The sequence below is a fragment of the Gastrolobium bilobum genome, unplaced genomic scaffold (genome assembly GCF_033153095.1).
Source record: "Gastrolobium bilobum isolate Gb01-03AN ecotype WA unplaced genomic scaffold, APGP_CSIRO_Gbil_v1 utg15060, whole genome shotgun sequence".
Lineage (NCBI taxonomy): Eukaryota > Viridiplantae > Streptophyta > Magnoliopsida > Fabales > Fabaceae > Gastrolobium > Gastrolobium bilobum.
Window position 1 is genome coordinate 13,530 of NW_026896011.1, and position 22,281 is coordinate 35,810.

The 22,281-nt window shown below is 34.4% G+C and overlaps 1 protein-coding gene across 2 annotated transcripts; it reads right to left on the reverse strand.

Moving 5' to 3' along the window:
* Positions 1–10,779: 10,779 nt before the first annotated feature.
* LOC133297278 (succinate dehydrogenase [ubiquinone] flavoprotein subunit 1, mitochondrial) lies at positions 10,780–20,179 on the reverse strand. 2 transcript variants are annotated; one of them, XM_061496391.1, is made up of 16 exons: positions 19,976–20,179; positions 19,684–19,851; positions 18,880–18,967; positions 18,569–18,715; positions 18,344–18,484; positions 17,241–17,326; positions 17,054–17,146; positions 16,896–16,959; positions 16,631–16,774; positions 16,157–16,344; positions 12,682–12,856; positions 12,426–12,596; positions 12,232–12,301; positions 12,022–12,142; positions 11,886–11,923; positions 10,780–11,098 (listed from the first exon to the last, which is right to left on the reverse strand). In XM_061496391.1, the coding sequence occupies exons 1-16, from the start codon at positions 20,072–20,074 to the stop codon at positions 10,996–10,998; spliced, it is 1,896 nt and encodes a 631-aa protein (XP_061352375.1). In that variant the 5' UTR covers positions 20,075–20,179; the 3' UTR covers positions 10,780–10,995. The 2 variants fall into 2 exon arrangements, with proteins under 2 accessions (XP_061352375.1, XP_061352376.1); XM_061496392.1 differs by having other exon boundaries at positions 19,684–19,839; positions 19,970–20,179.
* Positions 20,180–22,281: the final 2,102 nt, after the last annotated feature.

The following is a 22,281-nucleotide window of genomic DNA, read 5'->3' on the forward strand; positions in this document are numbered from 1 at the left end:
AATTATAATTCTTCTCTTAGAATTCTCATGTTGAATTTTGGGTTTTGTCAATGTAAGTAGCCTGAGGTGATGCCAACAACTTATTCTTCCGGTCTCATAAGAGTTTTATACCAAGAATATAATTGGCTTCCCCAGTACTTCCATACCAAAACACTAACTTAGCCAACTCTTTATGCTTGATATTACCTCCACATTGTTTCTAATAAGGAGCATATCATCTACATAAAGTACCAGCAAAACTATTGTCTTCCGTTGTATCCTTTACATACAAATACACGTCATTCATCAAGGTTCTCTCAAAATCAAAATTTTGATAACCTGATCAAAACTGATGTTTCAAGACCTGGATGCTTGCTTAAGTCTATGAAATAGACTTTCACAACTTGCATATCGTGTGTTCCTACTCATTTGCTATAAACCCTTTTGGTTGTTGTATGTAGATATCCTGACATCCAACTCCTAAAATGAAATCTCATAATTAAGACTTGTAGCAACTAAGAGAATCTGGATAGACTCAAGCATGGCGTCTGGCAAAAAATGCCTCCAAGCTAGCTTTGAAGGTTTTCACCTTTCTGTCCATCCTCTCTTTGCCTTTTATGTCCACATGCACCTTGTGGGTTTTACCCCTCTTGGTGTCTTTACTAGGACCGAACGGAGTTGAAATACAAGTATTTCATCTCATTGTTCATAGCTTGAGCAACACTTGATCAACAACACCTTCTAGTGCATTATCGTAACTAGTAGGATCAATATCACTCAACAAGAGACAACTTGAGAGTTAAAAAGGTTCTCTCCCACTACGAATGTACTGCACTAGACTTTGTGTATTTATAGGTAAAACAAGGAGTGGGTCAAATGATGGATCTTCAATTTCTTGACGATCCGCTTATCCTTGATATTGTTCCTTTACATGTGATACTAATATTTCTACTAGTTTCACTTATATATTATCATGTTGAATTTCCAATCATGGTTCTCTTGTTTGTTCACTTAGAGATATATCTATCCCCTCTTGAACAATCAAGGGAACAGTGGATGAAGCTTCTAGAGATTCTGGAAATTCTTGATCTGAGATAAATCTCATCAAGAATAACCTAACTTAAGAGCTTATAATTTATTATCTAGTCCTCCTTTAAGAAAATCATGTGAGTGCTCACTTAGATTATCTTGTCCTTAAGACTAAATAAGAAATCATCCCTAGTTCTCTTAGGGTAGCCAAAAGATATGCACTCTTCCATACAAGATTCCATCTCATTTGACTGTTGTTGTAGGACGTGTGCCGTAGCACCCTAAATTCGAATATGGTTTGATCTGGGCTTGCACCCTTTCCATAATTCTTTAGGTGTCTTTACAACAAACTTTGACGGAATCAAGTTAAGAAGGTACATTTCCTTCTCTTAGGCATCTCCCTTGAACAACATTGACAAAGATGAATAACTGAACATGATCTTCACCAAGTCTAGAAATGTTTGATTTTTGCATACTGCAACTTCATTCAACTAATGCGTTTTTAGAGTTGACAGTTACAAAAACTATCCCCTCTTAAATCATGTAAGACCTGAAATTACCAGACAGGTAGCCAAACACTTTAGTAGACCAAAGTGTTTTAATTTGAACACCTACATGCTTTTCTGCCTCAGACTAAACCTCTTGGAAATTTCCAAAAGCTTTAGACTTATAGCGCACTTGGTTCATCTGTCCAAATCTAGAGTAAACATTCATATAATGAAGTACTCATCACCTCTTATGGTCTGAACGCAAAGTGGTCCACATACTTTAGTATGTACCAGTTCCAGTTGAATAGTTACGCAAACATTTTTGGCCCTTGTAGGATTGCTTGGCCACTTTACCTTCCAAATAGGACTAACATGTAGCTGTTAGTTAAAAGATTCTTGAACTTTCAGTCTCTCTTTTAACTAAAACATATTTTCTACTTGAGATAATGTGACTCAATCACAAAGGCCAAAGTTATGTTTCATTTGAAACTTTTATTTCTTTGGTGAAAATCCTTGTTCATCATCCTTTCCATTCAACATAACAAATTTAAAAAGGGTATAGGACATAGGTAATAAAGACTATTTAAACAATGTACCAGAACAAACAAGACGAAGATGAACTTCGAAATGTAACTGAGGAATCAATTGCATTGTCAACCCATATTTTAACCAAAACAACTAACAAAAATTGAATTCCTCTTGAAATCTGGAACAAATAAACAGTCACCCAAAACCATAGTCTTATAAATAACTTGTCGTACTGCAAATGCAGACACAAGTTTCCATTTTCTAGCTTCAAATATCTATGTCCATTGCTGACAGGTATGCCATGCTTGAACTACTACATAGAGTAACAAACATAATCAGTGATTCCTGAATCAATAATTCATTCACTGATCAGGCCTAGATATGCCCATGTCAGGTTCTTTTCATCACCTCTGGGCAATTTTTCTTTCAGTGTCCCTTTAGTCTGCACTTGAAGAACTTGACTTGCGGCTTCTTCATAGCAACTGGTTTGACAACTGATAGCCAAGTCATTTTGTTCTTGTTACCACCCTTGGGTTTCCCTTTGGATTTAACAAGACTCTTAGCAAAACCTGCACCGACTGCATTCTGTCTAGCAGAGCTGCTAGACGCAGCAAACATGTCATTAAGAGTCTGAAGCATTTCTACTCCACTCTTAATCATGTACACTTGCTTCTGCAAGTATTTGGAAAGACTGACAATAATATAGCAGCAAACTACCATATCTGCCTTTTCCTAATCTGAGAAATGCATCTTAGTTTCCTAAGTCGCATCCTCTGCAGGTTGCTATGGCCCTCGCATTGTCAGAACAAATTTTAGCTTCCATGTTTTAGAACAATATCAAAAAATTTGCTTTTCACTTATTCATAGTTGGTACCATCTAGAGGTTTTCGACTCAAAATCATTTCTAAGATATTTTCTGAAAAACATATAAAGCACACAATTACAAACAAATAATGCAATAAACAAACGAAGTGCGAGTAGATTCTCATAACTACTCTTGTTTATTGTTAACAATCCTTCAGTTTATCTTTACAAGGCTTACGATGGGCAAGTCACTTGTAAAAACCAAAATTGTTATTTGGGCCTTCAGTGCCATTGCCAGAGCCTCGATGGGAGGGTTAACAATTTTACCAAAGTTGAATGTAATTAACCTTTGTTTAATTTCAAAATTATCCTTAGTGTCTAAGCATTGCCGACGATGGGCCGTACAATACTTTACTAAAATTTTGAAATTATTAAGATTTAATCTAGTGAAATCTGATTATCCTTATCCGATGGGGCTTCAGCGATAACCATTTCACTAATAAACCCACAAATGGAGCCCGCAGGTTTTAAAATTAATTAATTTTTAAAACCTTCACCCATTCAACATTTTTGTTTGAGAATTTTCATTAGCCCAGTCGAATTCATTGTTTAATTTCAAAATTATCTTTAATAACTTAGTATTATCGACGATGGGCCGTACAATACTTTATTAAAATTTTGAAATTATTAAGGCCCAATAAAATCCAATCATGCTTATCCGTTGGGGCCTCACATGATTATTTTATTGATAGGCCCACAATGCGCCTGGAGGTTAAATTAATTTCTTAATTTAAATCTCCTCCCATAGATATTTAAGTCCAATCTAATAAAATCCAATCATGCTTATTCGATGGGACTTCACATGATTATTTTATTAATGGTCCTATAATGCGCTTGAAGGTTAAATTAATCTCTTAATTTAAATCTCATTTCATTCAACATAAGCAACATTTTCTAATTTCCAAGAATTATTTAATTGAGAGTATCCTTTGTTTGATTTCAAAAACTATATAAGTAAGAGCGCCGATAAACGTGCACTAAGCTTAACATAATTTTGAAAGCATTAAGGTCCTGAAATCCGGTCACTTTATGTCAGCGTGTGCTCCAAACAATCATGATACATGAATGTTGTATGCAGCGTGTGTTATTCCATTACCATTACAGAAAACCCACAAATTACTCGCAAAATAAAAGAATTCTCTTAGGAAATTTTCTCTAATTATTTTTCTAGATTTAAATCATCCAAATAGTTGACTTAATTATTAATCTAGATTGCAACAATCATAATAATTATCATTTATGAGGATAATTTGAATTCAAAATAATTTCCATAACGATTATTTGTCTTGATGTTAATTATCCAAAATTAATTAATTCAATTATTAATCTAGATTTTTAATAAAAAATCATAATAATTATAATTAATTTCTTAGGATGATTTAAAATCAAAATAATCCCATAATAACTATCATACTAGTCGCTGAAGACATAATAGCTATTATGCTCATGCAATCATACAAGTTATGCAACAATATGGCACCACTTATTCTATATGGCATGTTATCGTAATGAAGCATGTTATCAATCATATAATTTATACCAATCAATAAACGCATTAAATAATAAATCATAATTACTTTAATCCATGGCCTTCCTATTTTAAAGAAAATAAAATAAAATTAAATTAAATAATACAACTTTGGAATTCAACTTTCGCCTAGCCCATAGTATCTGTCTCAAGCCCCTTTAGGGTTTCATGGGCCCAAAAGCCCAAAGACCCAATCCTTTTGCGAGAAACCTAGGACGCGAAAGAGGAACCCTAGCCGTCAAGTCTGCCGCGCCGTCACCCGAAGTCAAATCAGGCTGAAATTCCAGGGGAAGGACCGCAACGTAGAGACGAGTGCACCGCCGCCGGAACCACCCAAAAAGGTGGTCGGACGCTCCCTCACTCTCCCATTCTTTGCCAGAGAGTGGCGGCCACTCTCATCCTCTTGTGGAGGCGCGTGGTGGAGCGTGGAGTCTACGATGGCGGTGATCCACCCACCGTTGCGTTCGTCTTTTCGTCCTCTTTCCAACCATATATAGATCGCCCCATTCCGAGATTTTTAAGTCCTCGAAAAGTCTCTGACAGTGCTGACTGCGCATCTTCCTCGCGATTTCTCGATCTTGAACTTTTACAAAATATTGAAAAAATACACAGAAATTCCAAAAATAAACAAAAACAGCAAGGAGGAAACCTAATCATATGAGATTAGCCTCCTTGTTACAAATCGAGAAATACACGAGAGACCCTAACCATGGATTAAAGCATTTTTACCGATTAAAATTTAAACTTTTATGAAAATGAATTATAAAATACACATGCTAGATTCATACCATAATCCTAGAACCCTAGGTGCCACAAGCAAAACTAATTACATGAATAGTGAAACTAGATTCACATACCAATGTACAGCCAAGGCTCTGATACCAATTGTAGGAAATCTTAGATTTATGCGGAAGCGGTTTAGGACCTAGTACATTGGTATGCTTACCGAATCATCCTTGTTTCACAATTACCTCTCGGTGCGCAGGTCTCGTGTAGAATCTTCCCTTGTAGGATTCCTCTTCACAAACAGCTCACCTCAGCGCCGCAGCACGAACAACCTCCTTGAAGCTGGACTGTGGCAGATCTTCCAGACTATCTCTCGAGGAGGATGAGATGGTTGTGTGGGCAACCGTTCAGATGGTGAACGTCTGCCTCTTGGGGTTTGTTTCTGATGATCTGTTCACCTTGGAGGCACAAGAGGAGAAAACTATGAATATATACGCTTAGGTCTTAGCCATAACTCAACCCTAAGCCTCATGGGCTCAAGTTTCACTGAAGCCCAATAGGACTTTAGTGACCAAAAGAGCATATATCCAACACTTCCGACCCATAATCAGAGGGAAATATCAACAATCTAAATCAAATCGACACTTTGGTTATTTTCCTTTTGCTTTTTGGTTTAATGTTTAAAAATCTCTCTAGGTAGCCAATATAGGCAATGCAAGCAGCTATGTGCTCAGTCCCTACTCATCACCTGAGCTAATTCTACATGTAGAAAGAATGTGCTTGATCTCATTATTTAATTAGTTTAGAATTTTTCTTAACATATGAAATTCTTTTCTTTTAATATCTTGAACTTTTAGTTTTCTTTCAACTTTGTAATTATTTATGCAAATTACTAAAAACCTTATTTTTTGTAGTAATTATAGAGAGAATGCCACATTGATCTGGTCAATTTTATTAATCATGTAGAGAATGTCTTTGCACTATCTAGATAGTTAGCAGCTAAGCTGCCAGTTGAGATTTTTGAATTCGTAGGGCATTTGTAAAATGACCATACCCTATTTTTCTGCGCCATGGGAAGCTGGATGTATGAACCTATTCATGGTAGGCTCTAGCCCTTTTGGGAGCTCTAATTCCTTCACTAAAGCTTCAGCAACAATTACTTTAGTTAACTGATAATAACTTAATCCATACCCTCCTTTTTTAATTTTGGTATTTTGTTTGATTTTCTTTGTCCTTTTTTTTACCTGCTTTCAGGTCCCGTGAGAGTGGGACAAATAGCACATCTAGTCGAGGTGGTGGTAGAGCTGGCACAGATCATCATGGTGGACGGGGGGCACCAACCAATTCAGTAGTAGTGGTATAAAAAGTTAGTCTAATATATTATATCGTGCATACGGAAAAGAAAAGTCAGCCATCATGAAGCTGCTAAATAACCACAAGTGCTTATTTGAAGCTGAAGATGTATGCTTTCTTGATTTATGAAATGGTGAAGTAGATTTGTAATTCTAATTTATGTCAATATCTTACAAGTAACATTTAACATCATGCATTGATCAGGAAGTTGGAGATGGAAACAATGCTTCAGATTAACAAGCTCTAATTGGAATTACTAGGTACCAGTTACTATAAGAATGGGAAAAAAATTGAATTGTATTGACATTGTGATATTTTGGAAATTCCAGATTACAATTCATGAGACAGTATAACAGGAAAACAGAAAGATAAAGCTAACACTTAGAGAGGCCAGTCACTCTCCCAAAACATCAAGTAATCGAATTGGAGTTCCTAAGGAAACATCAATTTAGGATATATAATCTTAAATTGGTTCCTAGTTGATTCTTCAATATGCCTCATTGAGGACTGAAGATCTTTTCACCTTCACCTTCCCTGTTAGATCTTTGTCACCTTCTCTTATTATTTCTCTGTTCTCAATTATCTTTCAATACACAAGATATAAATCTCCATAGCTGATATGGTTTTTGGGGCTCTTAGGGAACGACTCTTTTATAGCAACAAAAACATAGTCATGGCTACCTTGACAACAATTGGTAATGTTCCATCTGCAATGGGACAAGTTGTTGAGAAGTTGAGCAAGGTGAGATGATTTTGTTCTACTTTTGTATTTTCTTTTCAGTTGGTGGTGTTGCGTTGCCTTTTCAAAGTCGGACTTTCTAGAAATAGTTTGTTGCAGGGTATTCTATCTAATATATTAATAGTTTTTTGACTAACACATCCCTTTAACAAGATATAGAATAAACCGCCTTCTAATCCTGTAAAGATAAACGTGATATCACTTTTTAAATTAATACCAATTTAATTGATTACTTTTTCAGCCTTGTAAACCAACTTCATTTCAAGCCTAAAGTTCAAGCTTTAGGTTCATAATCTAAGGTTCAGGCCTTAGATTAGCATTCATATCTTCGAAGCTTCCATTCATTATTGCCTAAGGTTCAAGCCTTAGGGCTAAGTTAAGGTTTTGGGTCCTAAGTCAGCATTCATTTTTTCCTGCATGTCATGGTTCATTCATCATTTGTTCAAACGATGTTCATATATTGCTATTCATTGATTCCTGCAATTTCATAGATTTCATAAATTTGGGTCATTTCATTTCAAGATAATTTAAGATAAGTTCCAAAAAGTAGTTCAAAATAGTTCATAATAACTTCACAGATATCAGCTATAAAATTTTCTCTGTTTATCTGCATTCCAGGTTTGCGAGATGGTCAATCCTGTTAGGGTTTCTAAGCTATACGCACCCTAGTTTTCTCTGTCACGCGATATGGTCCTTCCCATTTAGTAGCGAGATTTCCTTCTCGCTCATTTTTGTATCCTATGTCAACTCTTCTTAGGACCAAATCGCCAAGTTCAAATTTGTGATAGATAACCTTTTGGTTGTATCTCGCAGAGATCTTTTGTTTCAAGGTTACTTCTTTGATGTGTTTCATTTCTTTGATCTCGTTAATTACGTCTAAATTATGGAGTAGTGCTTGACTATTGCTTTCCTTATTTAAATGAAATCTTCTCCATATGGGTGCTCCGCTCCTATTTCTACTGGGATCATGGCTTCATTTCCATATACCATTTTAAATGGTGTTTCGCCAGTTATGGAGTGGAGTGGTTCTACAGCCCCAGAGAACATAGTCAACATGGTCTGGCCATTCTCCTTTGGCTTCTTCTGGCCTTCGTTCAAGTCTTCTTTTTAAGGTTTTGTTTGCAGGTTCAACTTGGGTATTGGTTTGTGGGTGTTCGACTAAAGTGTATATGTGTTTCACTTGGAGTTCCCTCAGTACTTCATGGAATTTCCTATCCACAAATTGGGTGCCATTGTCCGTGATAATGGTTTTTTTGTGAGGGACCAGGATCTTTTTGGGATTTCTCTGACCCATTCTCATTGTTTTCATTTTCATCAGATTTTTATATATTCGATTTCTTTGCATGATCAACTTGTTATTTTTTCAATTCTAGCAACTCTTTTTGTTACTGATCAAGTCTCAAGCATTGTTTCCTGAGAATTTCAAGAACTTGTTGATTGGTGGAAACCACTTGTTGAATTGACAGTGAGTTATTTTGTAGAAGAGAAGTTGGAGATACAAAACAGGCTGATCTGGGTCAGGATGCCTGGCCTTTCTGCCTTTTGTTTTTGGATACGTTATGCGACTTTGTTTTTTTCATCTTGTTGCGGGTATCAACCATCTTTTTTTATTTGTTTGGAGTGGGAATCAAAATTTATCGTTCCACACAGTCGGCGCCAATGATCAGTCCAACAGATATTGGGCTGGACCTAATAACACATGGTTGAAGGTGAAGGATGTTGATAAAGAGAAGAAAGGTTGAGTAGAGTTTTGCCGAGATAACGGGCTACATGGCGAGATGGGAAATCAATGAAATTGACACCTAAGGAGTTTGGAAGAGATTGGTGAGAGGTACCTGCAAGACACTCTGACACTCAAGTCAGTTTAATATTCAATATAGTTCAAGTATTCAATGAGAGATATCATACTTTGGTTAAATGCCTCTATATTTGTAGTACGTGTATGCATTGCTTCATGCCGCCTTTCACAGAGATGTGTTCATATTCATTAGTGGAGAAGGGTGACCTTTCATAAGCTATTCCTTGGTCAAGAAGTCTATGGTTTAAGCTAGTTCCCGTAGGTGTGGTGGCAAGCTGGTGCAGCCAACAATTCATTGAGTTTATATGGTAGTCAAGTTGTCTGAGCTGCTAATCTCGCTATGACGTAATCTTAATCGCTAAGTCCCTCTTGGCTTGTTGGCCAAGTAGACGAGATGACCACATTTTGGACGCAGATGTGGTTCCTTCATGGTTAAGTCTAGGGTCCATTGGATCTTTTGCGCCTTTATTGGATTAGGCCTTCATCACATATAGTTAGTTCCTATCAAGAATTTTATCAGAGAAAACACAATAAGCTCAATTATAAAATCGTGACAAAAGTTTTCGTCACATGCTTCCCTTAACTCGCTAATTAACACATCCAATCTGAACCTAGTACAACCAAAACAAAATGCGTCCACTATTTAGTCAATTTTGGAAAAACTTCATTTTCACCCACTGTGATTTTGTTATTTATCTTTTGACCCTCTATGATTTTAAACTTATCACTTAGACCCACTATACTAAAATAATTTATCATTTAATCCCTATGGTTTCAAATTTTCACTTAGATCCTTTGAAGGTTTAAAAAATAAAATTTTAAAAAATAAAATTTTAAATAAATTTTCTCTTTTTTATTTTATATCCTCAAGTAATGCATTTAGGATTTAAAAAATATTTCAAGTTATTTATTTTGAAATTTATAAATTATCTTAATTTTTTTATTTATTTTAAAAATATATTTGAAATTAAGAAAATATTATTTAAGATGAACTAAATATGTACTATCGAAATAAGATATTTATTTTCTATAGATAATTTTATAACGATATCAGGTAAAAAATAGAAAAAATAAAATAATATTTGATTTGAATTTATTTTCTTGATAAAAATAAGTATTTTTATTTTTTAAACCCTAAATGCATTAAGTGAGTATATAAAATAAAATAAAAAGAAAAATTTATTTTAATATTTATTTTTTAAAACTTTCATTTTTGTAGTCACGAGAAGTCTAAGTAAATTTTTTTGAAACCACAAAGTGTCTAAGTGAAAATTTAAAACCAAAAAGAATTAAATAATAAATTATATAAGCACAATGATCTATATAATATGAAGAGATTAAAAATAAATCACAAAATCACAATGGATAAAAATAAAATTTTCACTTTAAATTATGACTATTAAAACATTGTTTCCCACTTAATAATATCTTCTTCAAGTATAAATTCCAGGGTACTTTCATCAACCTACAGAGCAGTGCGTAACAGCGACAAGAAGTAGGATGTCGGAAACTTGGACCAGAGTGTCCTAAGTCGTAACATGAGAGTAGGAGATGCCGTAACTAAAAGAATATTTTAAATATTTTTTACAACTTATTAACCTCTCCGACACAAGCCACTTTAGCCGTTTCCACTCTTTACTTTGGTTAGATAAATTAAAATAGAATAAAACAGAATTTTAGAAACCACAAGCATGCAGAGAATCAATATAGCACATAGTACAATAGTCAAAATTGATCAACAAACTAACACTTATTAGTATTTTATTGCTATTATTCTCAGCTTCAATACAGACATTGTAACATTGTGGATGCCCTGGAATACATCAGTTCAAAATTGATGATAAATAAAAACAATGATCATCAAAGTCATGCATTTATGTCACTTTATTGAATACTTTCTTACTTGCACCAATCATACCACAAACAATCCGTATATAGCATCCACAACAATTTAGCAAGTATATTAATAAACACGAGCTTTAGGAGGGAATGATTCAATCTCATCATCCAACGTATTCGTGTGCACCGGCCTGTAATCTAACCGGACTTTCTCATTCTCCCAATATCTGCAAATCAATGCACAAAAGCTTAGCTAACAGATGCAACACGCAGACAAAAGTATTTTATCATCAATAATTATTGTAACAAATCCAGCAAACCAAATTTATTTATGAAATGTTAGCTGACCCAACAGCCCCTGTACCCACCCAAAAATAAAATTATTTTATCATAGCTGTGTGCCTTGATAAATCAAAAACCAAATGGATCACTAACCAAAATATATACCACGCCTATGGTCGAGAACACAATCAAAATATCTCCCTTACCAAAAATGACAGTTATAAGCTTTTCAACTTCTCCGGTGGGTTGCAAAATAATCAAGTAATTGTTCTTGGTCTTACACTCTAAATACCATATTCAATAGAAACATTCATAGCGATTTGCCACCAAAACTCAATGTATGCTAAATTTACTATCATGTCACCACTTTAAATTTGATGGAGTTTCAATTTGATAGAATTAGATAAAGGTTTATCTCTTACTGGATCGAAAACTACCCATGAGGATCTTCAAGCAAGGATAACTTGGAAGGACCAAACTACAAATTAGGTTTTTAACCATACATTTATTAACTAAAAGATAATACAAACACCAGATAACGTCAATCAATATTATTTCACTATTGTGTCACTAGTTTATTGACTGCTTAGCGGATAGTCAAGAGCTCTGGTGCTTTTAAGAATCAATATGCTTAAATACACAGTGAAAGGATCATGCTTCCCACTACAAATGAAGAACATCAACTCAAATGCCTACTATTGTAAATAGCAAACTAATTGAAACTTGACTTACCCCAAAGTGTGTCTCATCCAGTTCTCATCATCTCTTTTCTGTAGAATTAAAGCAACATATTCAATTACACAATTACCACTATTCATATTAATGCTGCGAAGTTTACACACAAGATAACAAAATAAAGCATACTAACCGTGAAGTCCTCTCGGGCATGAGCACCTCTACTCTCTTTCCTGGCTTCGGCAGAGTGCATGGTGATGCAGGCATTTATCAAGAGATTTTCCAATTCAAAAGTTTCAATCAAGTCAGAGTTCCTGAGAATATTGAGCCAATAGAATTTTAAAAGAACGAGCAGATTGCTTGAAATACTAGGAATCTGCATAACATTGCCAAAAAAGTTTACCATATCAAACTTCGATCCTCTAGCTTGACATCGTGAAAGCTCTCCCACGCTTTATCAATTAATTGACAACCTGCCACACAGTAGATGAAATTCAGAGAGAGAAGATAATTACAGTAGTAAGGGTAAACATGTACCTTCGCAAAAAAAAAGGACGGCTAACAAGATCAAGTATTGTTGATTAAAATGGATTTTACCTTCTTCCAATGTTTCTTGTGTACGGAATACAGCAGCATTGTTTTGCATTATTCGTTGCATATTCAAGCGAATTTTTGAAGTTGGCAATGACCCATTTGAATTTCTCAATTTATCCAGCCAAGCAATTGTTTTCATACCGGCATCTTTCTCTAAAGCCTGTTGTTTCTCTCCTGCAAAATGGAAAATAGGTTCACTTTTATCACCTCATTTCAGTGTGCACAACAATCTATTTTCATAACTGGAAATGAATCTTGCCTGGCCTCTGGATTTCTGCAACTCTATTTGCACAAGCTCTACCAAAAACAACAATGTCAAGAAGTGAATTTGCACCGAGCCTATTGGCACCATGGACTGATGCACAGGCTGTTTCACCAGCAGCCATTAATCCAGGAACTACTGCATCTGGATCATCACCTCTAATGGTAACCACCTGAATATGAAAATGGTATGTATTAGACTATAGTTTCTTATTCTTTGTTAACATATCTAGAGGATATGTCAAAATATCATAATTATATCTTAAAATAATTAATAGTATCTTAGATGATTTTATAAGAGTAGTTTTCATATTTCTTTATATTCCAGAAGTTTCCGTGAGATTAGGAGTCTTCTATTACTATAAATTGAGATTACTACTTTGTCTTTTATACAACACCACATCATATCAAGTCAATATAAATTTCAGAATTAGTCTCATTTCTCCTTTTCCTCCCTCTATACCAAAAACCCTATAATCTCAATAGGGTATCTTACCATACTCTGTGACCTATCCCTTCACTATTCCCCAATCAATTTCCCTCAAATCCAAAGCTCCAGTTTATTTCCATAATTATTTTCTTCCTTTCTATTAGCCATCTCTCTTGAGTTAACATTGTTTCTCTTTTACTGGGTCTCTCCTTCCCACTGCAACCACAATCTTCTCCACAATCCTTAGATAAGTTCATCCCTTTGCATTGTCATTTTCTGACACAATTCTTGCCGGCCTCTATTTCAGCCAATGTCACCCAGCCTCTATTTTAGCCAAAATAGCTTCAAGCATGACTAATCCTTCTTATTCAGCACTCTACATACACAAAAGTCATCTGGTAGTCCATTACTCAAGTCTTCTTCGACCATCCTCAATTCTTATCCATCACTTGGCTTTTTTTCCAATTCTAACGTAGCATAGAGAAGGAGAAATTCGAAGGTGTCCGGCCTTCCCAACCTTTGCCCCAGATATGGTCTGGTCCAACCTTCATCCTGTGATCTAGTCCAAACCTCCATCACAAATGCGGTTTGGCTCACCAGTCTTAGTCCCAAACACAGTCTGACCTTACAAGTTTCCAATCCTAGATACACCCTGGCCTTGCCATCTCTAGTCCCAAAAGCCCTGTCTTATTTCCAAGTTTTTCAGTCCCCTAAGTTTTTTCTTTTTCTTTTCTGTTGTTTGAAGCTTCCAAATATTGTTATTGATGAACTTAGTCGCTGTGTATAATTGCTTGCCAAGAAATTTCTACTAATGATCATTCTTAACATAAGCTATTAAGCAAATGCCACATAAATAGTTTTATATTATATTTCTCTAACACTTATTAAGCTTTAGCTTAAGGAGAAACATTAGAATATTTTTAGAGGATATCTCATAATATCATAAATATATCTTAGTTGAAATCTGATATGATACGAGCAAGAGGTTCAAGATAGTATATGAAAGAAGGAAATAATACAAAATGCTGAGTCAGCATAAGTTTGTTATCAAGGAAGTTAGTTTGTTAAAGGTCACACATGAGAAGGGGATTATATTTAGGCGGGAAGGAGTTTTGGAATTGCATCTTGGAAGTCTGGAGTTGGAACTGGAACTGGAATTGGGAGAGAACCAAGGTCTCTCGAACTACTCTGGCTTGGTTTTCAGCCCAAATCAAGGAAATAGTGGAAGAAAAAGAAAACAGAACTTGTATTAAACTGAGATAGATTCAGTTACAGTATCACATACACCACGTTAACAGATTCAACAACAGTGGAAAAAACAGGAAATTAACAACAGTGTCAGAACAACTATGGTGAAGAATAAAAGAAGGCTGAAAACCAAGCCCAGAGCAGTTCGAGAGGCCCTGGTTCTCTCCCAATTCCAGTTCCAACTCCAGACTTCCAAGATGTAATCTCAAAACTCCTTCCCGCCTAAATATAACAAACACCCTTCTCATGTGTGACCTAACAAACTAACTTGCTAACAAACTTATGCTGACTCAGCATTTTGTATTATTTCCTTTTTTTTCCTTCTCTCATATACTTTCTTGAACCTCTTACTTGCTCGTATCATATCAATATCTTAGGAATTGTTTCCATATTTCTTTATATTTCATTATTTGTTTCTTTATTTAATTAGGATTAGGAGTCTTACATAAACATAGTGCTTTCTCTTTTGTTACAACACATCATATCAACTTCAGAGTATACAATCTCTAGTATTTTCATTTTCTCCCTCAATACCTACAACCCTATAATTTCAACAATTTATCATTTTTCAATTTTTTGTTCAAAGAAAAATGAAATGAAATACAACAAATCCAGAGACCAAGATTGCAACTTTTGTGCTTACAGCACACGTGTGATAGTATAAACTCTGACTCATTAAATCCAAAGTAGTCAAGTAGGACATAGATAGAAATTAACAATAAAACAAGATCTAGTAATTTGCAACACAAGGGTACATGGGAGCACCGAATGCTAATTTTGAAAATATAAATATATAACTTCTAATCATACTGCAGGGGAAGCGATTTGAGAAACTAAAACGTATTTGAATGTAAGGCAATAAATATTCACCAGGAAAAAAAAAATTGAGAGTCTCTCATCAGATAGAACAACAATGATGCAAGTTGATTATTACATATTTAATATATATTTTATGGTATTGGAAATAAAGTAATGCTTCGGGTACAAAATGGTTCACAAAAATATTAGGATGACATCAAGGTAAGCACTTCAATATATAAATCCATATGAACCAACATGACTTTGACCACAAAGAGCATCATATTCAATACAAGAGGCCAGAGAGAACTTCACATCTATTTTTTACTCGTTCCTATGATGTTTAGAGAACATCTAATTAAACTGTTTAGGTATTTATTTAATAATAAATGGTTCACAAAAATATTAGGATGACATCAAGGTAAGCACTTCAATAAATAAATCCATATGAACCAACATGACTTTGACCACAGGTTTTGTAATAACATTTTGACCACAAAGAGCATCATATTCAATACAAGAGGCCAGAGAGAACTTCACATCTATTTTTTACTCGTTCCTATGATGTTTAGAGAACATCTAATTAAACTGTTTAGGTATTTATTTAATAATAACACCTGAACATAAAAATGGTAATCTGTTCATAGAATAAAATAGAAAATTGTTTTCATAGTATATAATAATCCAATCTAGTCCAGCCTAATCTTTTTGATTTAAGGGTACACATTTAAAGGTCAATATGACTATTGTAGTTATCAAAACACACCTAAACAATTATCAGCTCAGTGGCATATGCTCTTTTTCAAATATCGTGTATCAAGTAAGCAGATAGCACTAATTTATAATAGCAATAAACAGTTGGTCAACAAGAAATTATATATAAGCAGGACAGTTTGAATAATTATGCTACATTATTTTTCTTAATCTCAATTTCTTACATTTTCCCTTTTTTTTTAATTGGAGTTCCCACATTAAACAGCTTATTTTTGCATCATACCTCTCCATGATGATTCGTGGGAATACCACCCATGTTATAATGCACTGTGGGCAAAACAGGAATGGGTTCCTTTGTAACATCCACACCAGAAAAAATAGCAGCAGTTTCAGAGATACCAGGTAGTCTCTCCTTGAGAACATCTGGGGGTAAGTGATTCAAGTGGAGATAGATGTGATCTTTAAGGGGTCCTGTGAACAATTTCCACTGTCAGTACCAACAAAATGTCCAACTTAACAGGAAGATCAAATATTTTTTAAGAGAGGGAAGGAATGGAAAGATGATGCTTCAAGAAAATAATGTGTATTTCTAGAAAAGGCAAATTTGACATACAACTCAATATGCCAAACACCGGTTTCCACTTAATCAATATTGCAACAATTATCTACAACTAAAAACTAATAGCATTCAGACTTCTTATATGTTAATATAAACTGTATATAATAACATAAAAACATTAATTTAAAGTCAGCATACCTACACCACGACCTTCCCGAATCTCCATAGTCATTGATCTTGAAACTACATCTCTTGATGCAAGATCCTTCGCAGTAGGAGCATATCGTTCCATAAATCTCTCACCTTCGCTGTTCCTAAGAATTCCACCTTCACCACGAGAACCTACAAAGTACAAGAAAAAAGAATGAGAAACACAATATATCTCAACTCAATTGGACAAAGTATATTACAAGATGCAACCAAAGGCAAGCCCAGATGCAAATAAGAACTTAAAAATACCAACCTTCTGTGATAAGGCAACCAGCTCCATATATACCTGTTGGGTGAAATTGCACAAACTCTAAATCCTACAGAGTTTATGACAAGAGAACGTGAGTGATCAAAGACTTGCTACACAGGTTATCAGCTTAATATTGAAATTTTAAAAACACAAAAAGAAACCTCTAGAGGGATCCCAGCACGTGCAACCATCGCATTGCCATCTCCTGTGCATGTATGTGCAGATGTTGCAGAAAAGTATGTTCTACCATAACCCTGATGTAAAATAGAAGATTGATACTCATATCCATAATAAGGGAAGTACAATAAAGAAAATTTTGATGTCAAACATGCAAAAGAAAATATGTACCCCTGTGGCCAAAATTGTTGAAGCAGCTTGGAAACGATGTAATGTTCCATCCTCCATGTTCAAGGCAATTACTCCTTGGCAACTGCCTGCATCTCCAATATGGGAAATTAGTGAACTTTATCATCAACTCCAACACATAAACATCATTTTTTTCCTTTTTCACCACTCTAAGAAAGCAGTTAGCATCACAAACAAGTAACCACATATTTACAATGTGTAAAGGACAAGTATTGTGATTTGTGACAGATATGGGGAAAATAAATTATCAGAAAACATAACAATGCAATCTTATATCGTAAATATATATAAAATAGAAGACAGGTTAAGTTTTTGGTGCACTATTCATAAAGGCCTATCATAGTGACATGTGACATTGAATTTCTTATCATTTTACTCATTACTCTTGTTCTTCTCTCACCTATGTTGCTGCTTGGTTTTTGGCATAATATGACCAAAGGAGCTCGCACCGAAGGTAAGAAGGGAACCCTAATGTTTTAGATAGCCAAGATATGCATAAAAAGCAAAATAGTTTCACTTTTTATGCTCTACAATAATATTGTGTTGTTTTAACTCTATTTTCCAGATTGGCTGGAAAAAACATGTGATGCATCCCCCTTATAATATTCTTGACTTTAAATTGCTTTCACACCATTTTGGACAAACCGACACCTGCAGACTCTTACTTTGCCTTACCTGTTGTTCATTATAACAGCTATTGTCATGCAGGAAAAACTACCGAAAAAAATGCATATAAATTACCTAAGAATTATATCCTAGGCAAAACTGTGACTTATTTTCTCTATTGATGCTTATATTGATAGTTATCAAACTGGAGTCATTGTTATCTTTAAAATAAAATTTTGTGGATTATGGACCATACACACGAGAATTTGAACAATTGAAGAAAAAGTTGGGGCTCAAATATACAAATGAAGATGCATGAAAATCTAATTCAAGGGTATATTTTTCCTGCAGCAATGAGCAGGAAATTTTCTAGTCATCGTATGCTCTATAAATTTTTCCCAATGAATGCTGAGATCTTGCTCAATTAATTGATTGCAAATTGTTTAATTGACAAAATACCAATTTCTGCAGCACCTTACCATCACTGTTCATTAGTAGATCTAATGCAAAATATTCCACAAAAAACTGGGTATTATGCCTCATAGCCTGGCCATAGAGAGTGTGCAACAAAGCATGCCCAGTTCGATCAGCAGCACATGCACAACGATATGCTTGACCACCTAGAGCATAGCAACATAAGGAAGCCAAGATCAGAACTCTTACGGGAAGAAAGCTAACATCCATACTCCAAAATCTGCACTTACCTTTTCCAAAGTTCAAGCTCTGACCACCAAATGCACGCTGGTAAATTCTTCCATCTTCTGTTCGTGAAAATGGCAATCCATAATTTTCAAGCTCAATGACCGCTTTTGGTGCCTCCCTACACATATATTGGATGGCATCCTGGTCTCCTGTAAAACACAGAGCTTGCATTTGCATCCACAAAAGAAACAAAGAAAAAAAAATACTAAAAGAATCTCTACCTGCCACTATATTCATAATGGCACTTCTAATCATATTAAATTTTGTAGGGCATAATGCGAAGTGAAATTTTTAAAATTGAGCAAGTCTGTACCTAGCCAATCACTTCCCTTGACAGTGTCATACATGTGCCACCTCCAGTCATCTTCAGTCATATTTCCCAATGCAGCATTTATACCACCCTACACACAATTTTATTATCATGCAGGAGCATAGCCAGTATAATCAGACTCCAGAAGAAAAAAGGTTGGAGAGGTCATGCCAACTTAATAATATACTTTGGTGCATCCTCGAATACTTTTTATTTCATGAACTAATTGTACAAGCAGATTAAAACATAAGGATATGGGACAAAAAAAGCCAATCAAATCCTCATTCTTCATTGTGTAGCAATATCCTACCCCTAGGTAAGTTTAAATTGTCTTTTATCCCAAAATAAAATTCCTAAGAGCCAAACAAAGACCAAGGGATGGTGTTAAATGACCCAAGACAATAACTACGGGATAAACTACATCACCAAACATATTACAACAAATAGGGAATATCAAATTTACAACATGCCTATAAATATCTAAGCATATGATGATCATCAGAGAGATAATAAAAATTGAAACAAGAGCTACTACAGCTATATCCATCTAGTTGAAAACGTCAACAACAACCCTTATTGGGTTGTGCATAAATATATTCATTTAAACCTTAAATGAATAACTTGTACGAACACAGACTAGTTAAGACACAGTTTAACCAACCAAAATACCCAATAACAAAAAGGACCAAACGAAGGGGAAAATCCAAAATTCTGATAAATAAAAAACAACAACAAGCATATGCATATGAAAACATAGAGATGTAGCATAAAGGATTTATTGTAGAAAGCTCTTAGAAGATCTCATACCTGAGCTGCAACAGTGTGTGAACGAGTTGGGAAGAGCTTGGTAATGCAAGCAGTATTGAAGCCATGTTCCGAAAGTCCAATAGCAGCTCTCAACCCTGCACCACCAGCACCAACAACAACAGCATCGTACTTATGATCAACAACGTTGTACGAGGAGTTCCCACCACTCTGCACAACAATCAAAACGACGGTGTTTCAGTGAAACCGCACAGCCCTATTACATGAATCGGAAATAAAAAAAAAAAAATAATAGACAGAGGAATTGATCAAAGGTTAATTTATTGATTCGCACAGAGAATAATCTCGAATTGTGAGATCTAAGCAGGTGATGATTAGTATTGGATCTCTCGGAAGCAGGTACGCGAATAGCACGAACCACGCGCCGCCACATTTCCGAAGCTCACACGCGCTCTCTCTCTCTCTCTCTCTCTAATGAGCCTCTGATCTCGCTGTTTCGGAGTTTCTTCTGCGTGTGCACGTCTCGCCGCCACTCTTTTCAGTTCACTTTTCAGTTCTTTATCTCTTGGCTTTTTTCTAATTTATATATTCCTTAGTGCTTCGTATTTGATTTTAATTTGATTTTCGCAACTTGGGTTAAAATCTCGATTCTCGTTACTTTTTTTGTTTTTACGATTTTTTGGGTCAAATGTGTTTACCAATATTTTAAGTGATTTTATGATTTTTTTTATTATGATTTTTTTATCCGCTTTTCATTGTTATAGAATACAATATATAAAAAATAATTTGAATTAAAAAATAGAATAGATAGAGTATAATATTAATACTAATTAAAAATAATAAGAATAAAAACTATAAAATATAATATAAATATCAAAAATCTTGAGACTATTTTTGTGTGTGTTATTTTGACATGTAGCAAACTGACTGGTCGTGTTAAATGGAAGAAACGACACGCCAATTCTCCATTGCAACGAAAATAGATGACTACACTTTTACTATATTATTTTTTTAAGAGACAAGATCAAATACTGTTATAAAAATAATAAATCGTACATTTAATTTTAATTGTTGATTTCTGCCAATCAAACGGTTAAGATTTATTGAATTATTTTTGTTAATTAATAATTAATATCCAATAAATTATAACTGTTAAATTTATACAAATCAGCGATTAAAATTGAGTATAAAATTTATTATTCTTATACTGATATAAGATGATCTTGCCTTTTTTGAGAGAAAATCAACTTACACTGATATAAAAATAATAACTCTTATACTCCATCTTAATTTTTAATTTTGGTCGGAAAATTTTTAATCACCGGTGCATCATGGGTGATTAGGAATGCAGCGATTTTTAATCACCCTTTTGCTTCGTAGGAAAGAAGCTGTTGGTCCATTGCATAGGGCTAATTATTAATTAGAGAAATTTAGAGTCAATGAGAATTATAATCTATTAAACATCATTCGTATGTTTAAAGAAGTAATAATTTAAAATTTAATAGATTATTATTAAATTCAAGTTCAAATAATATGATTGTAATTTTTTAGAGAATAAAAAAGCAATAAATTTGACGCAATTTAAAATTTAATATTTGAAACATATTTTAAATTTTTTAATTATAAATATTTATTTATAAAAATAATTATCATTATCTTCTTTTTAAAAATTTTGAATTTTGAATTTTGAATTTGAATTTGAATTAATTAGTAATTAATTTATAAAAAGATACTTATTGCCCGTATTATACAAGTTAAATTTTATTATTTTGATAATTATAATTAAAAAACAAAAAATACTCTTTCATAAAATGACTTTTTATTTAACTACATTTTCAATACTGTTTCGGCATGAAGCATGGATCCGAATCATACGAGAACGTTACAATACTAACAGCTGAAACCTGAAAGTAACTTTTATTATGTTCGGTCCACGTATGAGAATTCACGTAGAGACACGTGGCGAGGCTGAATTGTTTGCATCGCCAAAAAAGCGAGGCTACCTGGTACTTCTTAGGCCACGACTTATACGTTGTAGAGAGTCCACGTTGCCTTCAAACGCACCGCAGCTCCCAAAACTGGATTTGAATAAAGTCGATGACAGATAGGGATGGAATTTTAGTTGATTGATGTGAAAGATTGAGGATTCATTGCAATCGACACCGATCTAGGAACAAAAATTATTCTTGGTGTTCTTAAGAATAATCAGTGTGGAATAGTTGATTGTGAATATTTATGAATAATCAAAATCCATGTGGTACAAGCTAATTTTTTTTAATGAAAAAAATGTACGTAGTAACATATATATAAATATTCATCACTCGAATATTTATTCTTTTCTTTTCTTTCTTTTGTTTTGAAAATGTGGAGCCCATTTTTTATTGTTTTTGCTGGAAACTTGAAACTTTTATGATGAAAGGAGAACTATAAACTTGTACCGTTGGGATCTATAAGCCCACTATGTTTCCTTCAGGGATGAGTCACTGTATGGAGAATACCCTTAGCTCAGGTACAGACCAGGCTATGAGGTACTGTGCCAAGTATAAGCAAGCAATCAACAATGGATAATTAAAGGATTATATGACTCAAAGTAAATGGGCAGAATGACGATACATAATATGTCTTCCTCGTGTGCCCAAG